We start from the raw sequence: 26,266 nt of genomic DNA, 5'->3' as shown, positions 1-26,266 counted from the left end.
CCCGCCAACCTCTGAGGGCTCACGGGGGAGTCAGAGGGAGGGTAGTGGGAGAGGAACGTGCAGTAATCTGATTCTGAATGATGGGATTTTTAACAGGAAGCATCAGGAAAGGTGTCTGAATTATGGTTATTCTGTCCGGCCCTGTGCCCACTCTGTTCCCGTCTATAAGGCGGAAAGGCAGAGTCTCCGTGCTTTATAAACACGGCATCGCACTGGGTGCTGTTCCAAGGCACAGCTGCAATAAGCCCAAGCGAAGCCTTGTAGTTCAGTGTATTTTTTAATTCGCTTTCTTCAGATATAGGGTCAGAAATTTCATGATGTGGGCATCCGTGGAGACTTTCTTTTTTGCCCAATTAAGTTATGAAAAGGAGCGCAGACATTTCTTACAGGGAGTCTCTGAAATGGCAGATTATAGAGTTCCTGGGATTAAAAACTAAATTTTGAATTAATGATATGAAAGCCCTCAACCCAATTAACTAAAAGGGAATACAGCCTTGGAGGAACTTGGTCTAACTTGGCTCCCATCAGCCGTATACGTGCGGGGGGCAAGCGAGCACCAGTAGCAGTACACAGGTATCGTGGGCCGTGTTGTGTCGTCTAGCTCCGGGGCCCTGATCCCTTTCCTGCTAACACCTCCAAAGGGAAACCACCTTGAGTTGAGCTCCGTGTTGTCAGTTCAGGGAACGCTGTCTTCCGGTCCCCGGGCCCTGTGATACATCTTCATGCCAGCACAGCAAATCAGAAACGGATAGATTTCCGGGAAAGCTTACCAGCGGGATTAAGACACCAGGCCCAGCAGGACACACGAGAGCTGATGACTCAAACTGGAAGACAGATTGCACTCTCCAAGGCACGGCCCCTGTCTTTCCTGCCTGCCCTGTTCTGCAGAAGGGACGCGTGGCTGGAAGGATCTGTCCTTTCTCACTCTGCTGACCGGCTGTCCTGCACAGACGCTGGCTGGACCGCAGGGTCCAAGCCGGTGTTCCCTCCAGCCCGCCCGAGCTCGGGGGGAGCCCAGCAAGCGCCTCGTCAGCACAGAGGGGACGCTTCACAATGGGTGGGGTCACACTGAGGCACGCTGGTCACCAAGAGTGGCCCACATCCTTGTCACACGCATTTGCGTGGCATGAGACCACCCAGCTTTCCAGAACAGCCAGCCCGAGGGTCCCCCTGCCAGAGCGAGTGGGTGGAGGCTTTTCCCCTGCGAGGTCGCCCTGGACTCTTCTTCCTTCTTTTGTCTGCATAGAGTTAAGCACGGCAGCCACACGCGCGTGCGTGTGTGCGTGTGTGTGTGTGTGTGTGAAGGCTCAGAAGTGTTTCTAGTAGGTAATTAACAATCTCTATTGGACGCTCCTGGGGGCTGCCTGACTATCAGCTATTTTAATCTCATCCAGTGTGGCCTCCTAACTCAGATTTAGGTAGGTAGTTACTTTTATAATCACCTTCCCACCTGCTGGACTTCCTCTGCCCAGCCAGGTCCAATCTAGATCTAGATTTGGGAGAATTCTGAATATATTCTGGTTCGTGTCAAGTTTCCAAATGGTCTATGATTGAATAGCATTGTGAATTAGTTGCAGTTTTTCCAGTAGCACATCTGTCCTGCCCACTTAAAATTAAGAATGATGGTAATCATGAAATTCAGAGGCCAACATAGACTTTGAAATTTAATCTGGTGTAGATTTTAAGAGGACCAGATATGCTTCTACTTAATCGCTTTTGCTAAGTGCTGTCTTGTTCACCAAAATCACGTAAGCCGATTGGGAAGATTGACTGTACATTTTAACACATTCTTCTTTCTGAAGAAAAAATTGTTACTAGGAAGTGCATTCTCATGGTATCTCAACACCAGATATTGTGGTCATACAGAGCTCTCCTTCTTAAAAAAAAAAAAAAGAAAAAAAAAAGCATTTGGTTTTAAAAGAGCTTTAATGCTTACTTAAACATGACAAATGTATCCCTCTTTTAATTGAGAGTTAAATAAAAACGTTCACCGATTTTAGATTCTGAGACCTATGACGTACTCAATAGCATATTTCTTGACCACAGATGCCTGTTTCATCCTTTGTTGGATTCAGAGTTTGGGGACATGAGCTGACACACAGCAGAGGGTCCAGTGTATTTTTGTTGCTTTTGTTTTTGTCACCACTCCAGTAGTGCCACCCCTGAAAGAATTCCTAATGACAACTAAATTGCACCTCTTAGAATATTGGTACTGAAAATATAACTGTCTTCTAGGAATATGGATAGAACAATACTAGCTTCAAGGTTGTAGGATTGTGAGGAAAGCAAAAAGCCAGAAACCTCAGTGCAGGTCAGATTTTGAGGCAGCATCACGGGGAGATTCGGGACTTTTCTCTGGACGGTGCAGACCTTCCCTCCAGTTTCTCAACTTCTCATTTTATTCAATCTTTCTCTCTCTCTCCCACCCTCACACTCTGTCTGTCTCTTTCCTGATTTGCCTGCATAGGGACAGACAGGTAATGGAGAAGAAATTGAAAGGGAAAATACAGGGAAAATGTAAATGAAAAGAAGTTATTATAACTGTTATAATGAAGTACCTTTCATTTAAATATAAGAATGTAACGCTGAAATGAACTTGTGATCCTGAAATGCATTTTTAATGAGTTTCCTTTTTATTTTGCTGCTTCAGTGGCATATTTTAAAGACCCTTTGAAAAAAGCCACATTAAAAGCCCCACCAAATGCCACAACACGCAAAATTGGATATTGGTTTATTCCAAAACTGCTGATGAGGAAGAGTGGCTCTTCATCACAAAATGTTGCCGCCGCTTTATTTAAATGAGTTTGAATTTGCATTGTGATGTGCCGTTCTGATTTAGGGGGAAAAAATTAGATTTTCAGATCAAATTGACCCAACCAGTGAAGCGTTAAAGAACTGGCAGGTTTAGTCTGAAAGCCTCACGTTCCATCAAACCTGCAGCCGGTGGAAGTCACCGGGCCCTCGGGAAACAACTTTCTCGCCACGTCCTCCCCTCGTCCCAGCGCTGGGTCCCACTCTCACCGGCTCCCTTCTCGTCCCCGCAGGAGAGCGGCCTTTCCAGTGCAACCAGTGCGGGGCCTCCTTCACGCAGAAAGGCAACCTGCTCCGGCACATCAAGCTTCACTCGGGCGAGAAGCCCTTCAAGTGCCACCTCTGCAACTACGCATGTCGCCGGCGGGACGCCCTCACCGGCCACCTGAGGACGCACTCCGGTAGGTCCTCTGGGCGCAGGCGGGGCTTGGCTTGGGGACTGCCTGGCATCCTCTCAGGGATGCCCTGCTCCCGGGACAGCGCTCCCCCGGGCATCGGCTGCACCTGACGGAGACAGCAGTGCCCTCCCCCACGTGCTCGGATGGGTGGGGAACCTTAACGTACACATGCGTGCACACGCGCACACACGCATGCACACGTCTCATCTTAGGTAGAGTATTTCAAAAGAGGCCTCCTCGTCCCCTTGTGTCAGGTAAGTGGGTTTCTCTTTTAAAGGATTTGGCAGCTCGTACTTGTCTTGAGTGTGCTGCTAACACCCCAAAGTTTCCAAATACGTCTCTCAATGTTAACTGTTAAGCCACCCACGCGACTGTTTCATGCCGAGCATTTCGGGAGTCATCGTGGGGCTAGTTTTCTTTGCAAAGGTGGTAGATAAGGTGATTCTGTCCTGATGGGTGTTGACTGTTCCCTGTTCCCTGAGGGTGCGCTCCCGACTGGGCCCAAGTGCAACGGTCACGCCAGAGGCCAGCCGAGACCTCCGTGGGAGAGGCCAGTTTGGGGCCATTACGAGATTTTAGTAAATGCGTCCTGAGTAATCAGGGTCTCAGCAAGGTCATGGTAAGCGAGAATGTCCCACAATATTCGAAGCGCTCCAGCCTGAGAGCACAGATCCACCTCTGAGTAGACTGGATCTTCTGTCCCCGGAGAAGCTTCCTTGGTGTTTCATGATCCAGTGGCCCCGTAACCTTCCAGGTCAGAAGACAGGGTAGGGAATGTGTGCTGTGCCAGCACGCCACCCACAGGGGTATTTGACATCACGCCCTTCCAGCCCCGAGAGCAGGAGGCGATGGGCCCTCACCCCTGCCCTCAGGGAGCTCACTGATCAGACTGTCCAGACCTGCGGTGGGAGAGGAAGAGGCTGTAGCCCAGCTCCCCCCGACGCCCCCAGGACAGCAGCACAGGAGGCAGGGATGCGTATCCTTGGGGAAGGTTGGCTTGCGCTCAGGCCCCGCTCCCCAGAGGTGATGGGTGTAGTTGATGCCAGGGTTGGGGCCGCTTCCTCGTCACACATTTACTGAGCACCCCGGGGAGGAGACGGCAGAGCCCCAGCGTGTGCCGGGTACCGTGGTGCGAGCATCGGAGGGGCAGCAGGAGCGCAGAGAGGGGACAGTCAATCTCGGGCGGGAGGTGTCCATCCAGGAGGAGGCAGGGCTTGGGTCCAGCCACAGGGCGAGTTTCTAGGCTCACCTTCGGAAAAGTTCCCAGTGAGCATGTGGTCCTGGAAAGGGAGGTGCTGGGCATTTACAAGTGTTGTGTGGAGGTGGTCCTCCTCTGGTGGGTGGTGCCTGCAGGGAGTCAGCGCAAGGCCACAGGGACAGTGGGGGGCGGGTCCCGGCAGCTCTGCTTCTCAGATGCTCGGTCCGGCCATCGCCCCTCGTTCCGGCCTCCTTCCTGACCGTCAGCGTGGCGGAGGCTCCCAAATGCTCTTAGAACACTGGGATGGCGTGGGAGAGCTTCCCAGAATCTTCCGAGAAAGGAGCCACACGAAGCCGAGGAGTGGCTTCTCCACGAGGAGAGGTCGGCGGGGGTTCCTGTGGGGCTTGGGCCCTGCTGAGGGCTGGGGAGGACCTTGCTGCAGGGGACAGGAAGACAGGCGGCTTCCCCAAAGCGGGATGATGACGCCGCGACAGTGAGCATTCACAGGTGCTTACACGTGTGGCTAATAAGGAGCACATGTGTCGTCCCCCCAGAGGTGGAGGTTTGCAGGGTCTCTGTAGGCTTCCGATGTGACAGTGACACCGTCTGTGTACAGAGCCTACCGGGGGCTCTAGGGCAGAGAAACTTCACAGGTGGCCTTCATGTGGAGTCAGGTTGACATCATCACAGCAGTAACACTGCATTAGAGTTGTAGGATGCACAATATCCCCTTTGGTAGAAAACACAAAGACTCAGCCCTAGCTTGACACCAACCATACTGTCGTCATCCCTGGGTCACTCTGATTGGCAACAGAAATCTCTCCTGCGTATCAGTTCTATGGTGAAGTTAGAAATATCTCATGCAGTATTTTAACTTATTCTGGCTCCATGCCTGCTTATTTCATGTGAGGCATGATGGTATCCTGCTCAGTGTGGCTGATTATATATAACAGTGGTAGACTCTGGACACTTTATTTCTATTAGGGATCCACTGATGAGCGAGTAGACAAAACTGTAGTGAGAAAACCATCATTGATCCAGGGCTGCTGGTTATTCTGCCGTCGGAAAGTGCCACAGACACACAACTCCTGCAAAAAAAAAAAAAAGACAATGACTTAGGTTCTACAAGATGATTTCACTAGAATGAAGTGAGGACTTCAGCCTTTGTCTGCAAATTCAGATATGATCATGTTCTAGTCCGTTGTGAAATGGCCACACCCCCATTCCACTAAAAACCACCATCAACCTGGTAGCTTTCCCTGGCAACAGGTGGTGGCCTGAGATTCCAGCTATAGGATTTGTCCCGTACTGATAAGAGGGGCTTGGGTAGTCTGGAAGGGTGAGGAAGGGTTCCCCTCCCTTCTTCTCTGCTTTCTTTGGAAATTGCAAGCTTGGCTAGAGACCTTCTTTCCTGCAGAACAGTGGACTACACTTCAAGATATACTTTCGTTCAGTTGCTTTCATGAACTTCTTATGTTCCAGAGTTAAAATCAATCATATACTCAGACAGAAATGTGTATTCAGACACCAGGCCATATGTATGGAAATTTGCTAAAGCTGTAGCTTTTCCGGGAAAAGACATTGAGTGGGTTATCTATATTCTATGAGTTTCTAAAGGCCATACTCAATAAAACGTGCGGTTTTAGCAACATTGTATACGTCAATGTTGTTTCTCTGATGTTAGGGCTACAACACTTTCTCCAAATAATAAAAGCTCCCTTTTCCCTCCAGTAAATGTTCCAGAAGTCAAATTTTGGTTTTCGTCTAGTCTTCTTAAACCATAGTTTCTGTTCACCTAAGGAAGATTCATTTTGGTGTGAAGCTGAAACTAACATACCATTGTAAAGCAATTATACTCCAATAAAGATGTTAAAAAAAATAAATAAAAAATAAAAGTCATAGCAAAAATACAAAAAAAAAAAAAAAAGGAAGAGATTTAACCAATACAAGATTTGCTTAAGCCATTTCACCAAACAGTCCTATTTGGATGGCATCGATTTTGACATAATACTCTCAAATATGTGAAATCTAACAGTATGAGAAGGAACTAAAAGGTTCTGGCTTTAGGGTGGAAATTTGTATTGTATAAATAATAGAAGATCCTTTATCCATTTTATCTCCTAAAATGCTATTAAAATCTTTAAACTTAGGCATGATATGAACTTGTGCTAGTCTTCTTTTCCTAAAATACCACTCGATAAAATTCAGGAAGAACTAAACTCTGTATAGAAGTGCACTGCTCAATACAGTAGCCATGAGCCATATGTGGTGTATAAATTTTAATTAGTTAAACAAAATTCAAACTTCTGTTCTTAGTGGCGTGAGCCATACTTCGAATGCTCAGTGGACACGCGTGGCTGGTGGCTGCCATATTGGACAGAACAGGTGGAGAACATTTCCTTCTTCATAGTAAATTCTGTGGGACAGGGCTGATCTAGAAGCCATGCCATCCCTAAAGGTCTTTGGGGAGAAAACAGAGCTTTTCCAGGTTAGAACAAGAAAATACATTTTGGAAACAAAATGCTTACTTCATTAAAGTCTATTTATCCACTGTGGTGTCTTACAGACCTCAGGTATTTATTTAGCACTAGTTTAGGAGTTGAATTCACTTTGGTTGCATCAGACCTGATGTCACTGTCACTCCAGACCTGGCCCATGGTGTGGCCATGGACAAGAGGCCAACTTTGGAGCTGAGTCTGTATATTATCCAGCCAGCTCAGGCCTTCCTCACATCTCTGCCCTGTTGTCGGGCATCCCTGTTATAACACTGCAGTGGTTTGTTTCTTCCAGTTAAAGTTCAGGCTTTGTGATTTAAGTAGAAGAGAATTTGTTAGGCAGTGAACAAGTCAAAATGATAAAAAGGTAACAGGAGTTCTTGGTACAATCAGGAAACCCCTGGGCATTCACATCTTTAAATTCAGTCAACTCGACGGAGCCCATAATGCTTTTAGCTCTCAAGAGCAGAGTTTTTTTTGCCTTTTTGGTAAAAAGTGTATTGCATGCCTTCCCATGACACGTACGGCCGCTATTTAATCGGGGTCTTGAACTCCATTGTGTCTCCTGCAGTTGGTAAGCCTCACAAATGTGGATATTGTGGCCGAAGCTATAAACAGCGAAGCTCTTTAGAGGAACACAAAGAGCGCTGCCACAACTACTTGCAAAGCATGGGCCTTCCAGGCACACTGTACCCAGGTAAGCGCCGAGGGCACAGGCTGCCTGGCCTTGGCTCCCCCTCCCTCCCCAGCTGGGGGGAAGGAGGGCCCCCTGCCCGCTGGGATGCAGCTGGACCAGAGCACAGGCCCGGGAGCCACCACCGCTGGGATGGAGGGATGTTTTTGGCTGCTGAACTCTCACTAGGAGTGCCCTGTGCTTCCCAGCTTTCCAAGACCTCCTCTTACCAGGGAGCACGTGACCTTGAAACCCCTTCCTCTCGAAGTCTGGGGAAGCTTCTAAGATTGTAGTGACCCTTGAAAGTCTGGGTTTTTTTCTTTTCTTTCTGGTTTTTGGTGTTTTTTTTTTTTTTTTTTTTAACCTGGAGTATCAATTGCTTCTTTGTGCTTAGTCATCAAAATAAGATGTGAAATCTGGTTTTAAAAATGATTTTTTCATGAAGTGGATCAAATAAGAGCTTTCAGGCCATGTTTTCATTCATCAGTGTTGGCACCTGCCTGGAACGTGGGATGATTGGAAGACCCTGACTGTCTGTAGTCTTGCAGCTGTCACAGGTTTCAAGGGAAGCTTGCTTTTTCCTCCTCATGTGCTCTGATGCTTCGCTGTGTATTGCATCTCAAGATAACATTTGGCTCTGATCTGAGATAACGTAAAGAGAAAGACGTAAACAGAGAGAGTGTGGATCCATTTAGTCCTAAGATGCAGATTGATTCCCTCTGGTGATCAGATGGTTTGGGATTCTTCATGATGGCTTTCTGTCCTGTACTCAGATGAGACGGCTTCTCCTGTGGAGTTAGTGCTGGTTGAGGGTCCATAAAAGCCAGTGGAATTCGTGCAAGGCTACACCGGGTCTCGGGCAGGCAGTGGGTGGGGGTCTCGCTGTGCTGGGCTGGTTGACCTGTGCCCTCTGTGCATTTCTCATGACCCATCCCTCCCGGGCCCCCCAGGACCAGCCCCCGTGAGCACTCAGATGGGCCCTTAAGTGGGCTCACCCCTCACCATCCCCTTAGGTTGGCGCCATTCTTTGGGCTTAGGTATAGACAAAGCCTAGCTTATGAGATGTAGCAAAGATTTAATTTTTCTGAATATGACTTTATTTAGGAAAAGGCTTTTTGGTCATCTGTCATAATTTCCTAATGTCTTTGTGGAAAACATGAGGTTCCCTTGAGCCTTAGGTGCACAGATTGTGTTACAAGCTTAGAGAGAAATGAATCAAATGGCAGAAGAGTCAGTGGTCTGGGAGCCCTGGGCTCGTGGCCCCTCACTGTGCTGTCTCTGAGGGTCTCAGGAGGCCCCATGGCCTGGCAGAGAGGAAACCCAGCTCGAGGTGCTGTAGGCGCCCTGGACAGGCCACAGGCCCGGCTTTGCAGAGAAGGATGGATACACCGGGAAGCATATCAGCTTGATAGATCAAAAATACTACCAGTGCAATTGAATTCTACGGATTTTATGGGTACCCCTCATATAAATCAGGGTGTGGGCTGTTACGTTTGTCCATTTAATAAGAAACCCACATTTCCAAGGCTAAAAAATTAAATTTACCAGCGATAATAACCAATTTGAAATATATTTTTTCAAAGTGGCGTTCATCATGAAGCAATGAAGACATAAAATGCTTAGAAATAATCTTAGCAGGTCATGTGCAGTCCATGATGAAGAAAGCTAGCAAACAATACTGGGGCCAGAAAACATGGAGGAGTCACAGGGAGAGAGGCCTGGACACTGCACGTGTGTCCTCTGGGATCACAGCATGGTTTTAGCATGAAATTGGTTTGTCAATCTTACTGGAATGTTATAAAATGTATCTGGAAAAGCAAATGAGGGAAATGGCATTTTTTTAAAAAGAAGAGTAATGTCTAATGCTGTATTCAAACGTAGCTGTCATCTGGACCTCTTTGAAGAATGGACAGACAAATCCATAATAGAAATGAGTAAAACTTCCAGAGACCCTGTGATCAATCAGCCCATCCCATCTGAAAAAGGAAGAAGCACAGAGCAGTGGGATTTCAGTGGACTTTTCAGAATCGGTGTGGGAAGAATTGATTAGCCATTTGGAAGATAATCAGTTTGCATTTTTAGCTTCTTATAGCTTAGGAGAAATTGCAGGGGGATGAAAGAGCGATATTTCCAAAAATCCAACCATAAAAACTAGAACACGGATGGTTACGCAGGATACAAAGCTGTGTCTTCAATTATGGAAAGAAAGGGATGACATAGAAAAGCACAGGTTGGCTAGAAACACTTCCTAGATCAACATTCACCTCCACAATTTCTAGATTTCTTACGGTGCATGTTTTTTTGATTTTCCGGTTTGCTGTGTTCAGGGTCCAGGAGCTCTGAGTTCATTCCCATGTTGCCAGGATTGGCTGCAGCATCTCTGTGGCCAGGTTTCTCCTGCACCTCTGTCCACTGTGGCAGAGTCCGAGCCTTGGATCATTTCTAGCTGAGAGTTCTTTGACTCTCAGGAGGGCTGCTGTCAGGATTGACTGAATTAGTGGATTGGGGTGTATTTGAAAAGTTAAGAGGACTTGTCAAAGGGACACAATTACTTAATCACAATCCGGCTTCTAGGGACAGTGGTGGTGCTTATTCCCTGGTCTTGGGGGATAAGGCAGGTGTCATTAGCAGGTGGCTCTGGTCAGCCTCCATCTGGCTGGCAGGGTTGCTAGGAAGATTAGAAATAATCTCCGTGAAGATCCTGGCTCTTGTAGGCGCTTAACACATGTCATATTTAACACTGATGATGAGACTGAATCCTTTCACCGTAAGTGTTTCTAAACTGGTCTTTCTAACTGTCTTTGACTTTAGTCATTAAAGAAGAAACTAATCACAGTGAAATGGCAGAAGACCTGTGCAAGATGGGATCGGAGCGCTCGCTCGTGCTGGACAGACTAGCAAGTAACGTCGCCAAACGTAAGAGCTCTATGCCTCAGAAATTTGTTGGTAAGAGTTAAACGTTTCCTGTCTCTTAAAAGAACAACCACGCGGGTGCTTTAGATGGTGATTAGTTGAGGGTAGAAGAAAGGAAAACATATCTCATTTTTTAAAAAGCAAACATTGGCAAACTTAACATTTCTCAAATATCTCGGAATGGTTTTCCAATAGGCTTCTTAAAAATAACAGACCTTCTCCCAGGAGTTGTCCTTAGAGGTGGTTCTGCAGCTTCTGGGGCACTCGGTGAGATCTGCCCGTGGGCACTCTGTGTCCTTTGGGGGTGGCCTGTCAGTGAGCACAGGGCAGCAGGGGCATGGCCTGGAGAGCAGCCTCTCTGAGCCTCAGGTGCTCATTTTTCAGAAGAAGCTCATAATACTCCCCACATGGGCTACTTTGAAGGCTAAAAGGGCAGAATTGCAGGGCAACTGGCCTGTGAGGTGCCCAGCAAGGAGATACCACTGACTCTACCTGTGCCAGGTGCTTTCAGGGTGGGACAGCCCTTCCTCTAGGAGGTTATTGCCAATGTAGCCATCATCCAGCCCAGACCCTGGGAGTTCAAGAAGGATGACACCTGGGCAGGAGGGAGGGGCGAAGGGCTCTGGGCTGGGGACCCAGCCTGAGGGTGTGAGTTCACAGCCACACTGTCACCTTCGCAAAATTAGTCAAACTCTCCAGCCTTGGTTCCACTCTTTACGTATATCACGGGGTTTTATGAACCTAGATTAGCACCAAGGAAGTGACAACATTTAGAAGCCCTCAGTGTGAAGATAATATCATGAAGATAATGTAGAAGGAGGAACATAGAGGAGAGGGTCACGTCCAGGGAAGAGGACCGGGGTGGGGAGGGTCATGTCCAGGGAGGAGGATTGGGGGGGGAGGGTCACGTCCAGGGAGGACGACCAGGGGGGAGGGTCATGTCCAGGGAGGAGGACCGGGGGGAGGGTCATGTCCAGGGAGGAGGACCGGGGGGAGGGTCATGTCCAAGGAGGAGGACCAGGGGGGAGGGTCATGTCCAAGGAGGAGGACTGGGGGGAGGGTCACGTCCAAGGAGGAGGACCAGGGGGGAGGGTCACGTCCAGGGAAGAGGATCAGTAAAAGCTTGTGAAGCTGACAGTGACCTGTCACTGGGAGGGAGGAAGAGGATTTCAACACATTTTTGACAGTGGAAGAATGGAGAAGGGTTCTAGGCAGATGGATACAAATACAGAGAAATGATGATGCCGTTTGGGAGCTGGAGCGGGACGTGTGGACACGTCTGACAATCAGGGCGCATCCCAGGGTGACCCACGGATCCTCAGGGAAGCCATAATAGTAAAGCCCGAGTCAGCTGTGGCCACAGGTGAATGGCCTTGGAATGCCAAGGTGAGAAAGGTAGCCTCAATGCAGTAGACAGAAGAAAGCATTGGCATGTTTTTGATTGGAGCCACATCTTGGAAAATAGAGAGCTCGAGTGCCAAAGACTGACTGGAAATGCGAGGACGGTGGGGCTGTGGTGGAAGGAGGGAGGTATGGGGGCCGTGCCGGGACTGGGGGACGGAAGTTATGAGTCATGGGGACCCATGTGCCATTGACAGGTTCTGGGAAAAGATAGAGTCTGGGTGTGATCTGCTCGTTTTCAAGGGCTTTCTGAGTGACGCCCTGTGGGAGCCTGTGAAATGTGTGTTGGGAGAGGGCGTGGGTCCAGCACGGGGTTAGTGGTCAGTGAGGCCTGGGGCAGCTGCTTTCCTGCAGGAGGTGGGCAGGACCAACAGAAGGCCAAGTTCTTGGGCTCCATCCTGTCTCTGACACTTAAAACAGGCTTCATTTTGATCGGAGGCTGGGTGTTGGGAGGGGTGGGGGGAGGAAGGATTCAGTTAAAAAACACTTTTGCAAACCACCGGCTGGAGACGCGGTCTGGGGAGTCGCCCACACAAACCTGAGCCTTTAGACTGTTGGGCGGGGGGAGGCCTCCTGTTTCCTGAGCAGAGTGGGAGTGACGTGACATGGAGGACCAAGTGCTGCGGGTAGGATTTCAGGTAGCACCGGGTGGAGGCGAGCCTGGGGCCCCTCAGCTCCTCCCTGGAGGCCTTGTGTGGAGGGGGCTTGGGGGCCGGTGACCAGGAGAGATAGAGCAGCACGTGTGCCCGAGGATTGTTGACAGTCACGGGCCCTGGGGAGCTGGGTACCACTTCCTCCTTCAGGTGAGGAAAGTGAGGGATACCAAGGGCTTTATAAATGGGTATTTCAGCCCCTGCAGCTTATGGAGACTTCAAATAACTATCTGTGAAACTCCGCAGTAGCCACCGCGGGTGAGACCACAATTTAGGCGTTGTATTGAGATTTAGATGCTATTTATAAATAAATAAATAAATAAACAAACAAACAAACAAAACCAGAACCCGTCTGTCTGGTCAAGCAAAGCTAAGGTAAAAAGGAGTCACTGGGGAGAGGTGGACAGCACAGGAGAAGTGGCAGGGTCCCGGGGGGAACGACAGTAGACAGTAGGACAAGGATGGCGGAGTGGAGATTGGAAAAAAGGGCTCAGAACTGGCTGTGTGTTCTGTTAGGTGTTTGCCCAAGAGTTTGGTGATTGGCAGTTTATTTCTAAACTAATGCCTCTTCTTGCCCCCAGATGACTACCTTACCCTCATGTCAACTTGATGGGGTTTTCATCAACCCCTCCTAACCTGTGGTTTCTCCATCTCTAAAATTAAAAAGGAGATGGACCTCTAACCTCTAGAAGTGGTCTATCTTGTATACAAATTCAGAAAGAGTGTGTAGGAATGCAGCTGTAACCGTACAAGCTGGCAGGGTATTGGTGGGATTGAAAGAGCTCCGAGTTTGAACTCAAGAGAGGCTCAGACCCAGCCCTTCTACTACTATTTCTATTTATTTAGCGTGATCTCTTAATTGATTGGACTTTACATGCCACTCTTTTCAAGAAGCTTCTGTAGGTGTTCTGTTTTCATAATTGCTTTGTGTTTGAGGAGGTCTGCCTGCTGCCTTTCTACCTGAAGAGCATTCTGACAAGTATGTGATGTTGTTCACTCTTTTTTTTCCCCTGGGAACTTTTTAGATCTTGCCATCATGACTGAAGGCAAGATTTTCATTTTCTCTCTGAATGCCTGAAGAGTTTTTTCTTTAACCTAAAAGTTAAATACCCTAACTGGGATGTGTCTTGGTGTTTTTGCATTCTGAATAAAAATTTCCTGACATTTTAATCTGGGGATTCCCTTCTTTTCTCTTTTATTTCTTGGAAATTCTCTTTTTTATAAATATATATTTTTGTTTCATCTGCTGTGATCTCTATTCAGAGATACCAGATGTCCTTATGTTGGAGAGTTTGTCTTCCATATCTGTTAGCATTTCTCTAAGTTTATTTTTTTGGCTTTTTCACATTTATTCACTGTTATTATCTTGTGTTTTTCCTCTATGTTAGTAATTCCATTTTTAGGAGTTTATGTTCTATTACTTGATGTTTCTAATCCATGTGTTAATTCTGTAATAATACTGTTTGGACCTCATTTTGTTTCCTGAGATCGAAAATCTCTGTTTTCATCTTATTCTGTTGTTTTAGCCTGCCATGTTTCAGTATATTTTTTAATTGAATCTGTGTCACAAAGCAATTATGAAACATTACTTCTCTTCCTTGAATTAAGCTTTTCCCTAGGATGGGCTTAGTGGTCTGTGTTTCACTTCCTTTCTTCCCTTGTCTTGCTAGAAAATATCTTCACAGTAACCATGACCTTTTCTTTTCATCTTGCTTATTCAGCTTGGGCTGATAGAGTTTGATTGACATGCCTACATTCTTCCTATTGTATCTGAGATTTTTTTTTTCCTGTGAGAGCTATTGACTTTTCTCAATACTGAAAGAATGCCAAGGATGGGGTTGGGAGAGTTCAGGTGAGGCGAAGTGCAGCCTTTGTTAAAAGAGTTCCTCTCCGCCCTCTGTCCCTCGTTCTGAGACCTGGTTAAATGCCCTAAACCAGTTATCACTGTACTGTACCTGGTTGGGGAGTATTTCCCACAGGGGCCTGCTCTGGTCCTTTGGGCTATTTCCTCCCAGTGTACAGCATTGAGGACTTAACTCCTGTCTCCCATCCAGAGAACCAGTCTCACTGCTCACTTGGCCAGGGTCACCTGGTCTCATTAGCAGAGGTTTTAACTGCTTTTCGATCATAAGTGGAAAAAGACACCTATTTGAATTGATTCTCTATGGATATGAGGATATTAGGGAAAATGCTGAAGATTTTGTTGATTCATACTTAAGGTTTTTGTAAGTGAGATCAACGGCCAAGCTTTGCCATGTATCTCATGCCAGAATTTTCTTTCCTTGGTCCTTGATTTTTTATAAACATGTATTTCATTAGACTATGTACCTTTCTTTAGCATATTGCCAAAGTGAATGTTGTGGGATTTTCTCACTTTGTGGAATATTAGGGAAGAGAAATTCTGTGGGTGTTTTTAATATGCCACGTGAGTCTGAAATCTATGTTGTTGTTGTTTATTTCCTACCTCCTTTTGTTGTTGATTCCCAGTTTTAAAAACAACAGATTTCAATGGTTGCTTAGGAAACCACAGAACCATGACTTTGGGAGAAACAGGATGATTAGGTGGGAAAGCACCATTTTTGGTGGAGCTGTAAGCACTTTTATATGTAGCAGAATTGTCTGTGAAGTCCACTCCCCTCCCCTCCCTGCTGGGGTTTGGTGGAGGGACAGACTGAGATACCAGCCAGAAGGGACTCCTTCTCCTCTGAGGTTAATGTAACCAGACACTTGGCACCTCGACACAAAAACAGGAAAAAAAAAACCACGTGGTTTCTGTAATGCTACTCAATTACTTCTAACCTTAAATGGGGAGAAACACCACTTCTGTGATCCCTGCCACCCAACTTACGTAGAAATTCCATTCTGTTGCAGTTCTGCAGAGGGTGTGGCAGTCCACTGACAAGTTTCTTTGTGTAATCCAAGGGTCACATTGTACTGTTGTCAGGGTGTGTGTCACTCCTGACCACCAGCAGATTTGAATGAATGAGAGCCAGGCCGCTGTATGATACACATCCCTAACAAAGCAAGAAGTGGGACCTAATGATGCTTTCTGGTATGATGGGGCATACTCCTGGACAGTTATCAAAGGTTACAGACATTTTTGAGGATTATTAATAAGTCTACGAACTGTGGAGCAATTTTTCCTTTCGTTGCTAAGAACTAGCTGCAGACCGTGCTGTCAGGTTTCAGTGTGGGAGGTGTGGGGGTCCTTGCTGTCACCAGCCGCTCCAGCCACCATCAGCTGTAACCTGGACCCTTAGGCAGCCGGAAGGCATTCCTCACCTTTGCCTCCCGCCAGTGACCGAGAAGGGTGCTTCCTTCCTTCGGACCTTTCTGTCTTCCTTCAGACACAGTCTCTGCAGGGTTTACCCAGCCTAGTGATCCGCCCAGGGCTCTGGCCACCTTCACCCATCCCTTCAAGGCTCCAGTCTCCCTCTCCTCTCGGTCCTCTTGCTTCTCCTGTGTGGGACACACTTCACGGTCTGCAGCCAGCTCTTAGCAACAGAAGGATAAACTGCTCCATACTTCCTAGACTTATTATTAATCCTTAAAAAAATCTGTGACCATTGATAAGTGGCAGGAATATGCCTTATCATACTAGAAAGCTTTATTAGGTCCCCGTAGCAAACCTTCCTTTCCTTTCATGCAACTTCTCAGACAGGGATGCACTGCATGTTATCATGTGTTAATGTCTGTCTCCCCTGTGGGCTGCTGAGAATGGGGACCACTGTTACTTGTTCGCCATTCCGTCCCTCCTGTCTGCTTCAGGGTGGACGCTTGGTGGAGATTTGGTGCGAGAAGGAAAGAAGCAGAGCGAGGGGTGAAACGTAAACAGTTCAGACCTGCCTGTGGATGGCCTCTCGTCCTGTGACTTATTAACTAACCATCGCTGAAAGTCCAGTGAATCAATAGCCCTGACCATGAGGACAGACAGTTCATTAATGAATTTACTAATGAAGCCATGGTTTCCTACTGAGCTTAGAACCAGTATATCGGGAAGGTGTATCTTCAAGTATACTCATTTTATTTCATTGTGAAAATTTATACTCAAAAGTTAATTACAAGAAGTCAAATCTTTTCTCAAATTTCCCCTTTCCAGGGGAAGCGAGCTCGCCGCCTTCTACAAACCGTGATATTAGACCTTAAGTTTCTTGAGGCGAAGCTTGCTGACAAGTCCTTGACAACAATTCTCGGGCATCGTTCATGTTCAGTAATTGTTTGAAAGGACAAGTAAATGTAACCCCTGGAGCCTCCTTGCTTTGCTCCCGGCTCTCCACCAAGTGACTCTGCAGCACAGGCTCAGTGCTGCTAAGGGCTGGGAGGCAAGAGTGGAATTGGAGGCCAGGCAGGATGTGGAGGCCGGCGCGTCCGATGATGCTCTTCACTCTCACGCAAGTCAGAGCCAGCTTTGTGCTACTGACAAGACTGATACCATTTCACTATAAAGAATACACAGTTTTCGTGTTTTTGATTAAGCCTTATTCTAGCGTATTAAAGATGGGAATTTAAAACATACGAGATAATATTATTTTAAATAAGTACGTCGCACATTGTTGTAATCATATAATTATGTTTTAATTACATAAATTTGATAAATTAAGCAGCCATTGTAAATTTCTTACAACAGTATATTGAAAATACATCATTTAAATATTAATGTTAAATATAAAAATGTTTATAACATCCGGAGTAAAAGACACAAGTATTGGTTTCATCCGTTTGAATATATGCTGTTTAAATTGGCACACCATCCTTATTTCCCCGATTCATTTATTGATCTGTCCAGACAAATTGGTTTAAATGCCGACCCCGGGCAGAGCCCCGTGCCAGGTGCCCGGCAGGCAGAGATGTGTCAGCTCTCCCCCATGTTGGAGGTGCTCCCGAGGTCGGTGCCCCGCAGGTGTAGTTTTCAGCTCTTGCCGCCGGGTGCAGAGGTAACCTGGGCCTCTCTGACTGTCCCCCGCTTCCCACAGGGGACAAGTGCCTGTCGGACCTGCCCTACGACGGCAGCGCCAGCTACGAGAAGGAGAACGAGATGATGCAGACGCACGTGATGGACCAGGCCATCAACAACGCCATCAGCTACCTGGGGGCCGAGTCCCTGCGCCCCCTGGTGCAGACGCCCCCGGGCAGCTCCGACGTGGTCCCGGTGCTCAGCCCCATGTACCACCTCCACAAGCCCCACGCCGAGGGCCCTGCGCGCTCCAACCACTCGGCCCAGGACGGCGCCGTGGAGAACCTGCTGCTGCTCTCCAAGGCCAAGTCCGCGTCCTCCGAGCGCGAGGCGTCGCCGAGCAACAGCTGCCAGGACTCCACGGACACCGAGAGCAACACGGAGGAGCAGCGGGGCAGCCTCATCTACCTGACCAACCACTTCACCCCTCACGCGCGCAACGGCCTGTCCATCAAGGAGGAGCACGCGGCCTACGACGTGCTGCGCGCCACCTCCGAGGGCCCCGCGGACGCGCTGCGCGTGATCGGCACGAGCGGGGAGCCCCTCAAGGTGTACAGGTGCGAACACTGTCGCGTGCTCTTCCTGGACCACGTCATGTACACCATCCACATGGGCTGCCACGGCTTCCGCGATCCCTTCGAGTGCAACATGTGCGGCTACCACAGCCAGGACCGCTACGAGTTCTCGTCCCACATCACGCGGGGGGAGCACCGCTTCCACATGAGCTAAAGCACCCCCCCACCCCCACCCGCGGACCGCGCCCCGCCCCCAGGAAGAGCATCCAGGACCCGCGCCAGCCCCTGCGCGGGCAGCCGGGATGGACCGACTGCTGTGCTTTGACCTTTAGGTCGTGTTTCGTTTTGTTCTGAGTTGGTTTGCTTTTGAAAACAAGAAGTTTTTCTTGTTAGATGCAGGGTTCCATTTGGAGCCCCCGAAATGCTCTCTTACTAGACAATTCTGTAGACCGCTGGCTGAAATCCCCTCCCCTGTTGCTCCCTAGAAATTGCTGTCCTCCAAATGATGGGTCATGTTCGGAGAGAATTTTATACAAACGGGCGGAAGCCCGGGAAGGAATGAGCCGGTTCCGTGCTAAGCATGGGATTCACGCCCCAGATGGGGTTTCCGAGGTCCCAGGAGCCGTGTGCGCAGCCCCTGAGCTGCGGTCGTGAGCCGACCCTGGGGGTGAGTGCCCCTACAGCAGGGCCGGAAGCTGCGTGTGCATCCAGGGAAGACAGGCCACAGGTTCTAAACAGAGATATGATTCTAAGTCAAATTCTGCACGTTGTTGGGGACGAGTGACCATTGGGCAGAGGGAGCGAGGGGTTGCACAGCCTTTGGACTCATTCTCGATTTCCAGACCGTGAGGTTGCTCAGCCCACAGCTAAGCCTTCCCAGGCCTGTTGTCACGTGGGATGATCTCCTGTTCCCCTGGGGCACCTGGGACTACTGTCCTCTGCTCCGTCATATCAGTACTTTTAAGGGCCCTCCCCTCAAAACCTATCACTACATTTTTAACACCAGTCCTGAAATTAGAACCTTAATTCCTTTTGAAATTTTCAGATAATAAAATCCCCCAGAAACCAAAATTTTATTCTAAATTCCACACTCATTTCTTTGGTTCTGTCCTCCTTCCCTGCTGGGTTCTACCTATGCCCAGAAGGCTATTTTCCCTGCAGAAGGCCCATCCTAGACCTCAGTTAATGTTTTGTTTGCAGCCCCAGGCCTGGATTTCTTACCGTCAGTACATTTCTTACCCTGCTCGCTGTGTATATTATTCTCATTTTTAAATCCGTAAAAGAAGGATTCAGAATGACCCTTCATTTTTAGGTCAAGGAAGTTTGACAGGTGAAGTCCGGGAGACGCTTCTTACACACGGCACCTATTTGTTTGAAACTAAACTTTCCAACCATCTGAAACTCTCTCCTGTAAGGACAGAGCTGCACCCTGCATCCACGTAGGCAGGACACACCCGTCTGACTCGGGACCATCTCGTGACCAGAACTCGAAGTCCAACAGGACAGAGGCAGGTGGCCCCAGAGGTGCTCTCTGAAGCCCCACGAAGGTGTCCGTGGGTTCTCATCCCAACCAGGAAGGTAATTCTGTCATTAAGGACATTCATCTCCACCATCTAGCAGGAAGGTCATACAGTTTCAAATGTTTCCAGTATTTGTCGTCACCAAAAATGTCCAAGGTGACCATGAAGAAACAGGAAAAATTGTGCACAAGCACCTCTGCATTTCATCTAAATCCAGAGTTCCTGGGCTCAGCTCTCTTGACATCTGGGGCTGGATACTCTGTTGCAGGGGATTCCCCTGGGCATCATAGGCTAACAGCATCCCTGGTCACTACCCGATAGATGCCAGTAAGACCCCGAGTTGACTACCAAAAATGTTCCCTGGGAACAAGAGTTGCCCCTAGCGGAGAACACTGCTCTAAGCAAATTCTGAACCAGTCAAGGGTCTGGAGGCCTTCCAAAGGGTCTGGAAGGGTCTAGAAGCCCTGCAAGAATGTTTCCCGTCAGCAGGCTGGAGCCTGACTCCTGTTCCTTTGGATTCATTATAAATTCTATCAATGAATTATCCCTCTTCAGTCTTCAGAAACATACCCTCTCAGGTGCATTTGAGTTTTCTGGAAAAGATGGCGTCCCAGCATCCTTGAGGCATGGGGTTCTTTGCTTACAGAACCGTTTGACATTTTGAACCTGGAAATAGACAAAGTTGTAATAATTTGGGCAGTGACACACTGATGCACTGGGTGAAGGGGCAGAGGGAGGCTCTGGGCTGTGGACAGTGTTAGTTCCATTTGCAGTTACAGAGAAAGACCCACCTCATCCCCAAGAACATACATATTCAAGGTGAGAGACTGCTTAGATTTCCAGTTTGGAGGCCAAGTTCACCTGCCCTGTCCTTTCCCAGCCAGCTCCACAGGGTCCATTGGCTGAACGGAGTTATTTTTCCCTGTGACTTCAGACAGAGCTGGACCCACCACTGTAAATAGTGGCTACAGGAGTTCTTTTCTCCAGGGCTTTCCCCTCCCTGTCTCTGCCTTTTATAGCCAATATAACTGTTTATTTACACACCTTTTGTTGTGGTTTTCTATTGTAACACCATTTTTCTTTCAAACTATTGTATTTAAAGTAAGTTTCATATAATGTCAACAAGTAATTAAATTATGTTTGAAAAGCGGCCATGTTCTGTACCGAAAGCTGTTAACGTTTTCCTCCTAGCTGGTAAAAGTAGGATTTTGCATGATCTCACTCCCTTTTGTTCTGTGGTTTGTTCTGCTGTTTGATGGTGTGAGTGTGTGTCTTGGGGACTGTCATGGATGCACTAGGTTTCATGCATTCTCGTTTCGTTGAAAATAAATATCAACCAAAGGAGGGGCGCCAGTAGCAGGTGGATTCGTTGATCACAACGAGAAATCCCTGCTTGGCATTCCTGCCACTCCGTGTCACCCAGCTTCCCTCCACACGAAACACCTGGCTGCCCGCTCCTTACCCAGGTCCTCCTGCATCGCGTCCCTTAAAGCATGGGCTTGTCCTAGTAGGAGAGTCACTAAAAGGAATTGTGTTACCATTGCTTTATCGCCCGAGGGCATGTCCCAGCACCCAGCGCTTCAGATACCCGCACGTTTCACTTCCAATTCAGAATCAACCGCAGAATGAAATCTTAGAATCTTCACTGAGAAAGACAGCTACCTGTTATGGAGATGTGAGGTCTTTTTCTTTCTTTTCTATTTTTGTGCTTTTTTCTTGTTTTGTTTTGATTGTGACTCTCCATGGTGTCATCTTCTTGCCGAAAGAAAAGCGAGAAGGAATGAACTGCTGTAGACAAGTCATGAAGCAAATGTATTTCTCTCTCTTGCACTTCTTAATTTCCAGCAATAATGAAGGGTCACCACTACTCAAAACCCAGATCCCGCTCCTTCAGTCCAGTGTGTGTGTGTGTGTGTGTGTGTTTTAGTTTAAAATGAACCAAAATTAGAGTTATTTAAGATATACAGACATCAGAAAAAAAAAAAAAAGCACATAGGCTGTTGGCACCATAGCATTCACTGTGAACCCGTGTAACCAGGTATGAATATGCAATCTTGTTTCCAATCCTTTCTGATATACTTTTTTACAATGTTGTGTGTGATGACTGTTCAGGGTTCAACTTGTTTGTATCTAATGCAGCTTTAGGCGTTTGGCTGCCTTTCTGGCAGTTACGTGTACAGGATTGTAAATGGGAAAATGCAGTTGTATTTCCAATCTGCCTCTATGATGACGTTAAATTATTTCTGTTTTGCTGTGAACAAGGGGTGTACCCCTGGAGGAATAGAGTATCCTTTTGTACACATTTTGAAAAGCTTCCTCTGTAGCGATAGAACAAATAAATGCAACCAGTACTCTGTCTGCCCTATCCTGTGAAGCCCACGCTAGTCTGAGAGAAGGTCCTGCAGAGCTGCCACCTGCTACAGACCCCCTCCGGGTCGGAGGAGACAGAGGTGGGCTTGGGGGCGGGTACAGTACAAGTTGGAATCATATGTGATCGTCTGCGTACGACGTTCCTGCCAGTGCGTCAGTTCACTTCAGCAGACTGACACCCTGCCCCCGCCCCGGGCCTAGCTGTGCTGGGCTTAGGGTACTTGTGGGTTTGAGGGTAGGTAGAAGTCGTGAGCAGCAAGACATACATCCCTGGCTCTTCGTAGAGCAGTGCTTAATGCCGCAAGCAGCAGGCCCGTGGCCCGGGGAGCCCAGAGGCAGTGACCGACCACAGTGACCGCCTGGTGGCACTCTCCGTGCAGAGCTGCACACTTAGGGCAGGGGCACTTCAGCTCTGCTGCAGACCCGCACTGCTGCAGACACTCTCAGTGGTGAAAACCCTCTGGTCCTTTTGGACAACTAGCCAGACATCCTATGGGTTCAGGTCTACTAAACGAGGTGAAGTGACTAAGTTTCCATGGTCCAACATTTGACCCAAATGGGGCGAAACTTTCATGAAATCCATAGACTGTACTGTTTCACATCAGGCTCTGGCACCAGGGGCTTTTCGTAAGTGGGGTTGGCAGCATCCTTCAGAGGAAGTTCTCACGGTGAATGCCTCCTTCGGTTACAGCACCGAAGTGCGCGTGAGTTCTGAAAGAGCGTGTGGCTTAGAGAGACGTGATGACACACCCATTGCCAGATCCATCCCACCGTTTCACAGCTATGTCCTGTCGTTTCTCAGTGATCACAGGTCCAAAAAAGAAAGAAGGCTTGCATTAACTCAGAAATGACCTAGGCTCAACCCAAGGAGAAAAAGTGACTCAGAAGTGTGGGGTTAGACCGTGAGAGTGAGGACGTGACTGTGTTTGTGTACATCTTACAAAGCCTAACGAGTGTGTGTGGAAGGGGTGTGAGGGGAGCAGCTGCCTGCCCTCCTCTCTCCGGCCTCCCTGGTGCCCGTCAACCGAGCATGGTGGGTGGGGGCGGCGGCGTCCGTCCTGGATCCCGGGACGTGGCGACGAGCGATGGTGAGTTTTCAAACACCCACTTCGAGAGCCACTAGCAAGACGCGACTTCATTCCTTGGTTTTCACTACCTGTTATTCTATTTGAGTCCTCCTAAGAATGATTATTCTCAGCATGTCTTTCTGATGCTGTAAACCATCGTTCCCATTAATCTTCCTCTGGGCCCCTGCGAACTTGCAGTGAGTCAGTGGTATATCCACTCCATGCGCCCAACCCGGTGGGCCCCACTCTGGGGAGGCTGACCTGGAGGGTGTCACCTTCTTGAGGTGATGGTGAGGACCAGAGTGTTTCACCTCCACACCTGGGAGGGAGCGGAGTCAGCATCGGTCTGCCTGGTTGGCCCCAGGAGGACTACGCCTGCTTCCAGGTGGACGCAGCAAGGTTCGAAGAGCCGGTGGCCGGCACAGAGGGCCGGGAAGAGGCTGAGCGGAGGAAGCGCGGTATGGACGCAGCTCTCACACCCGACACTGTTCCCAGCGCACCTGGAACAGCCTGGTGCGTGCTGGACATCTCCCTCTCTGGTGGCGCCCCTGGGGCAGCCCTGCAAGTTTCCTGCATGCGGTTTATCATCCCCCACCCACCCCCTGAAAACAGCGGCTCATCTGCCGTCCAGTTCTATTCCTGATGAGTGCTGTGCTATATTTTAATTATTAGTGTGAAATCTGGGGAGCTACACATCAGAATTCGGGGTTCAGATGCCAAGGATTTCTGATCCCATTTCCAATTAATTGGTCATCTTTGCTATCAAAATAAGACGTCTTGGTGGTTCTGTGACTCCTTGGTGAGGTTGTGCATTCTCATTAAAAGCACGTGCATTCTCAAGGAACAGGATCCCTTGGACATTGCCAAAAGTCTTGTTTTTTTTGTATGGCCACCTCTCAACTCCAAACACAGAGCAGAGCTCAAAACAGACATCTAGGAGCTGGACAATCTGTTGAAGACTCGGAACACGTTCTCAGACCACTGACACGGAAGTTCAATATTCCTCCAAAGCCCAGGGCATCGCTCTGAACCCCGCTGGCCTTTCTCTGCCACCAGAACCCAGAGCAGCAACCCTGGGTGGAGCCCGAGTACTGCCTATGTAGCATTGATCTTCTCTGCCTTTCCCCAGAGAACCCAGGAACGAGGGGGAAATGGATTCCCTTGGCTCCTGGAATAACAATTCTGCCTCACAGCCAGGCTGCTGTCCTCCCACTGGCCTCTCCCAACATTAACCCAAATTCCCAGTTCCTGGCTCAAGGCTGCTTCTGGACTCCCTAAACCACGCCACCTTCCCCAAGCCCCAGGGCTTCCAAAACTCCCCCATGACCCTGGTTCTCAAAGGCGACTCAGAATCACCTGGCTGGTTCTTTAAAATGCAGTTTCCAGAGACCCACTCCTGACCGTTCTGGAGCTGGAGGTCTGCATGGAGCCCCCCACACCAGGTGTGGGACCAGCTCCCCAAGTCCGGATAAGCTGACTCCCCCCAGCCCCCTCGCGTCAAGGCAGGTACAGCCTTCACCCTCTCCTCCAGCTCAATCAACCCCCTCTTTTTTGACAGAGGAAGAAAATTAATAATTATTAATAAAAATGAATAATTATTAAAAATTAATAATGTCTCTCTCTTCCCCCTCTTAAGTTTGAGACAACTCAGATATAGACAAGAGAGTCAGAGAGTAGGAAGTCAAAATCCTATCCGTGCTACCCATAGAAACCTAGATTAGAGGACATGGCTTCAGTGCATGGACCACAGCGGGTTTGCAAAACTCAGGCAGACTTGCTCTGCTGGTGCAGACAGGACTTAAACTCAGGCACCCCCTGAAGAGGCTCAGCCCCTACCCTGCAAGAAAGGGGAGGGGGACCAGAGCCCACATCCTGCAGGCAGCAGACCCCAGGAAAGCAGCAGAAAGCAAGCTCAGTTCCTGCAGTCAGACAAGTGTGGAAAGGTAGAGAACCAGGTGCAGGCGAGCCACTGGAGACAGAGAAGAGAGTGATGTAGTGGGAACCAAGGAGAGCGATGGGAGGGCCAGGCAGCAGTCCTAGCAGGAGAGACACGGCTGTAACCTGTACAGCAGCAGGGCTGGAGCAGAAGCAGAGAGGGGAGGACATGAATCTCTGCCACTGGAATGCAATCTCCAGGAACAGGGACAATTTTTTACTGTCATATCCTCAGTGTCAAGAAGAGTACCTGGCACATAGTAGGTGCTTGCTATTGTCTGAATGTTTGTGTCCCCCCAGAATTCAGATGCAGACATCCTATGCCCCCGAAGGTGATGGTATTTCAATGTGGACCTTTGGCGGGTGATGAGGTCATATGGGTGATGCCCTTGTGATGGGATTAGCGCCCTTATAAAGAGGCTTCAAGGAGCTCCCTCACCCTTTCGAATGTGAGGACACAGTGAGAAGTCTGCCACCAGGGAGGGGGTCCTCACCCGACCCTGATCTCAGACGTCCAGCTTCCAGAACTGGGGGAAATAAATTGCTGTTGTTTATAAACCATTCAGTCTTTGGCATTTTGTTATAGCAGCTCACAGATGGAGATGGAGGTCAATAACCATGCATGCATAATCATCTACTGAAGATGATTAAAGTGATTGCACATGAAGGAATCATGAGGCGTTGACCCCAAGTCTCCGGTCCTATATGAGCAGTTAGTAGGGAGGCTGGGCAGTGGGATTGGGGAAGGAAGCTCGGTTTTGTTTAATTGAAGCCATTGGATGACAAGAGTAGGTCAGCTGTGAAGACAGGTCAGAGTTTGAGAGTCATGTGGACAACAGCAAGGAAAGCGGGATGGACACAGGAAGGTGCCCAAGGGGAGAGCCAGGTGGGAGGGTGGGAGACGCTTTGGAACTGCAGAGGGAAGAGGGCGATTGTTCCAGACAGAAGGAAAGCATGCTGAGTCCAGCACCTGGGTCTCCTCTGTGAAGAAGAGGCCAAAAAGCAGGTGGTCGGGCAGGTGGGTTCAAGAGGCAAGGATGGGCGGAGGACGGCTGGGACCCGAGACGCTGGCAGAGAAGAAATGGGGACTCCCTGAAGCACGGGCCTCAGGCCTCAGCTGGGACCTGATGCTTCAAAAATGCCAAGTACTGGGCTGAACTTTCCTAAGGAGGAAGGTGAAAACCTCAGTGTGAAGTCCCCTCACTTTTTCTGCTTTTTGGCAAAGCCAAGGACGGGAACAAGGCACCATCCCTGTGCGATGTCTCCTGTGGCCACCCTTTTCTGGGGCCCTGGGCACCCCTGGGGAGCCGGCCCCACATCCCTCCCCAACTCAAGCAGGCCGTGCCCCCCTTCCCTGGCAGCG

General features: G+C 48.8%; 1 protein-coding gene across 10 annotated transcripts in view; it reads left to right on the top strand.

Moving 5' to 3' along the window:
* The window catches only part of IKZF1 (IKAROS family zinc finger 1), a 90,989-nt gene extending 70,237 nt beyond the window's left edge, over positions 1–20,752 (top strand). For 2 of the 10 annotated variants that reach the window (XM_004277949.4, XM_033402257.2), the window contains 4 exons: positions 3,045–3,212; positions 7,474–7,599; positions 10,387–10,521; positions 17,516–18,348. In XM_004277949.4, the coding sequence (XP_004277997.1) occupies positions 3,045–3,212; positions 7,474–7,599; positions 10,387–10,521; positions 17,516–18,225 (1,139 nt within the window). In that variant the 3' untranslated portion in view covers positions 18,226–18,348. The other 8 variants (XM_033402259.2, XM_033402258.2, XM_004277952.4 and 5 more) reach the window with 7 other exon arrangements.
* The last annotated feature ends 5,514 nt before the right edge of the window (positions 20,753–26,266 follow it).

The sequence above is a fragment of the Orcinus orca genome, chromosome 9, assembly GCF_937001465.1.
Source record: "Orcinus orca chromosome 9, mOrcOrc1.1, whole genome shotgun sequence".
Taxonomy (NCBI): domain Eukaryota; kingdom Metazoa; phylum Chordata; class Mammalia; order Artiodactyla; family Delphinidae; genus Orcinus; species Orcinus orca.
Note: the sequence above shows the minus strand (reverse complement) of the source record. Positions and strands in the feature narration are given on the sequence as shown.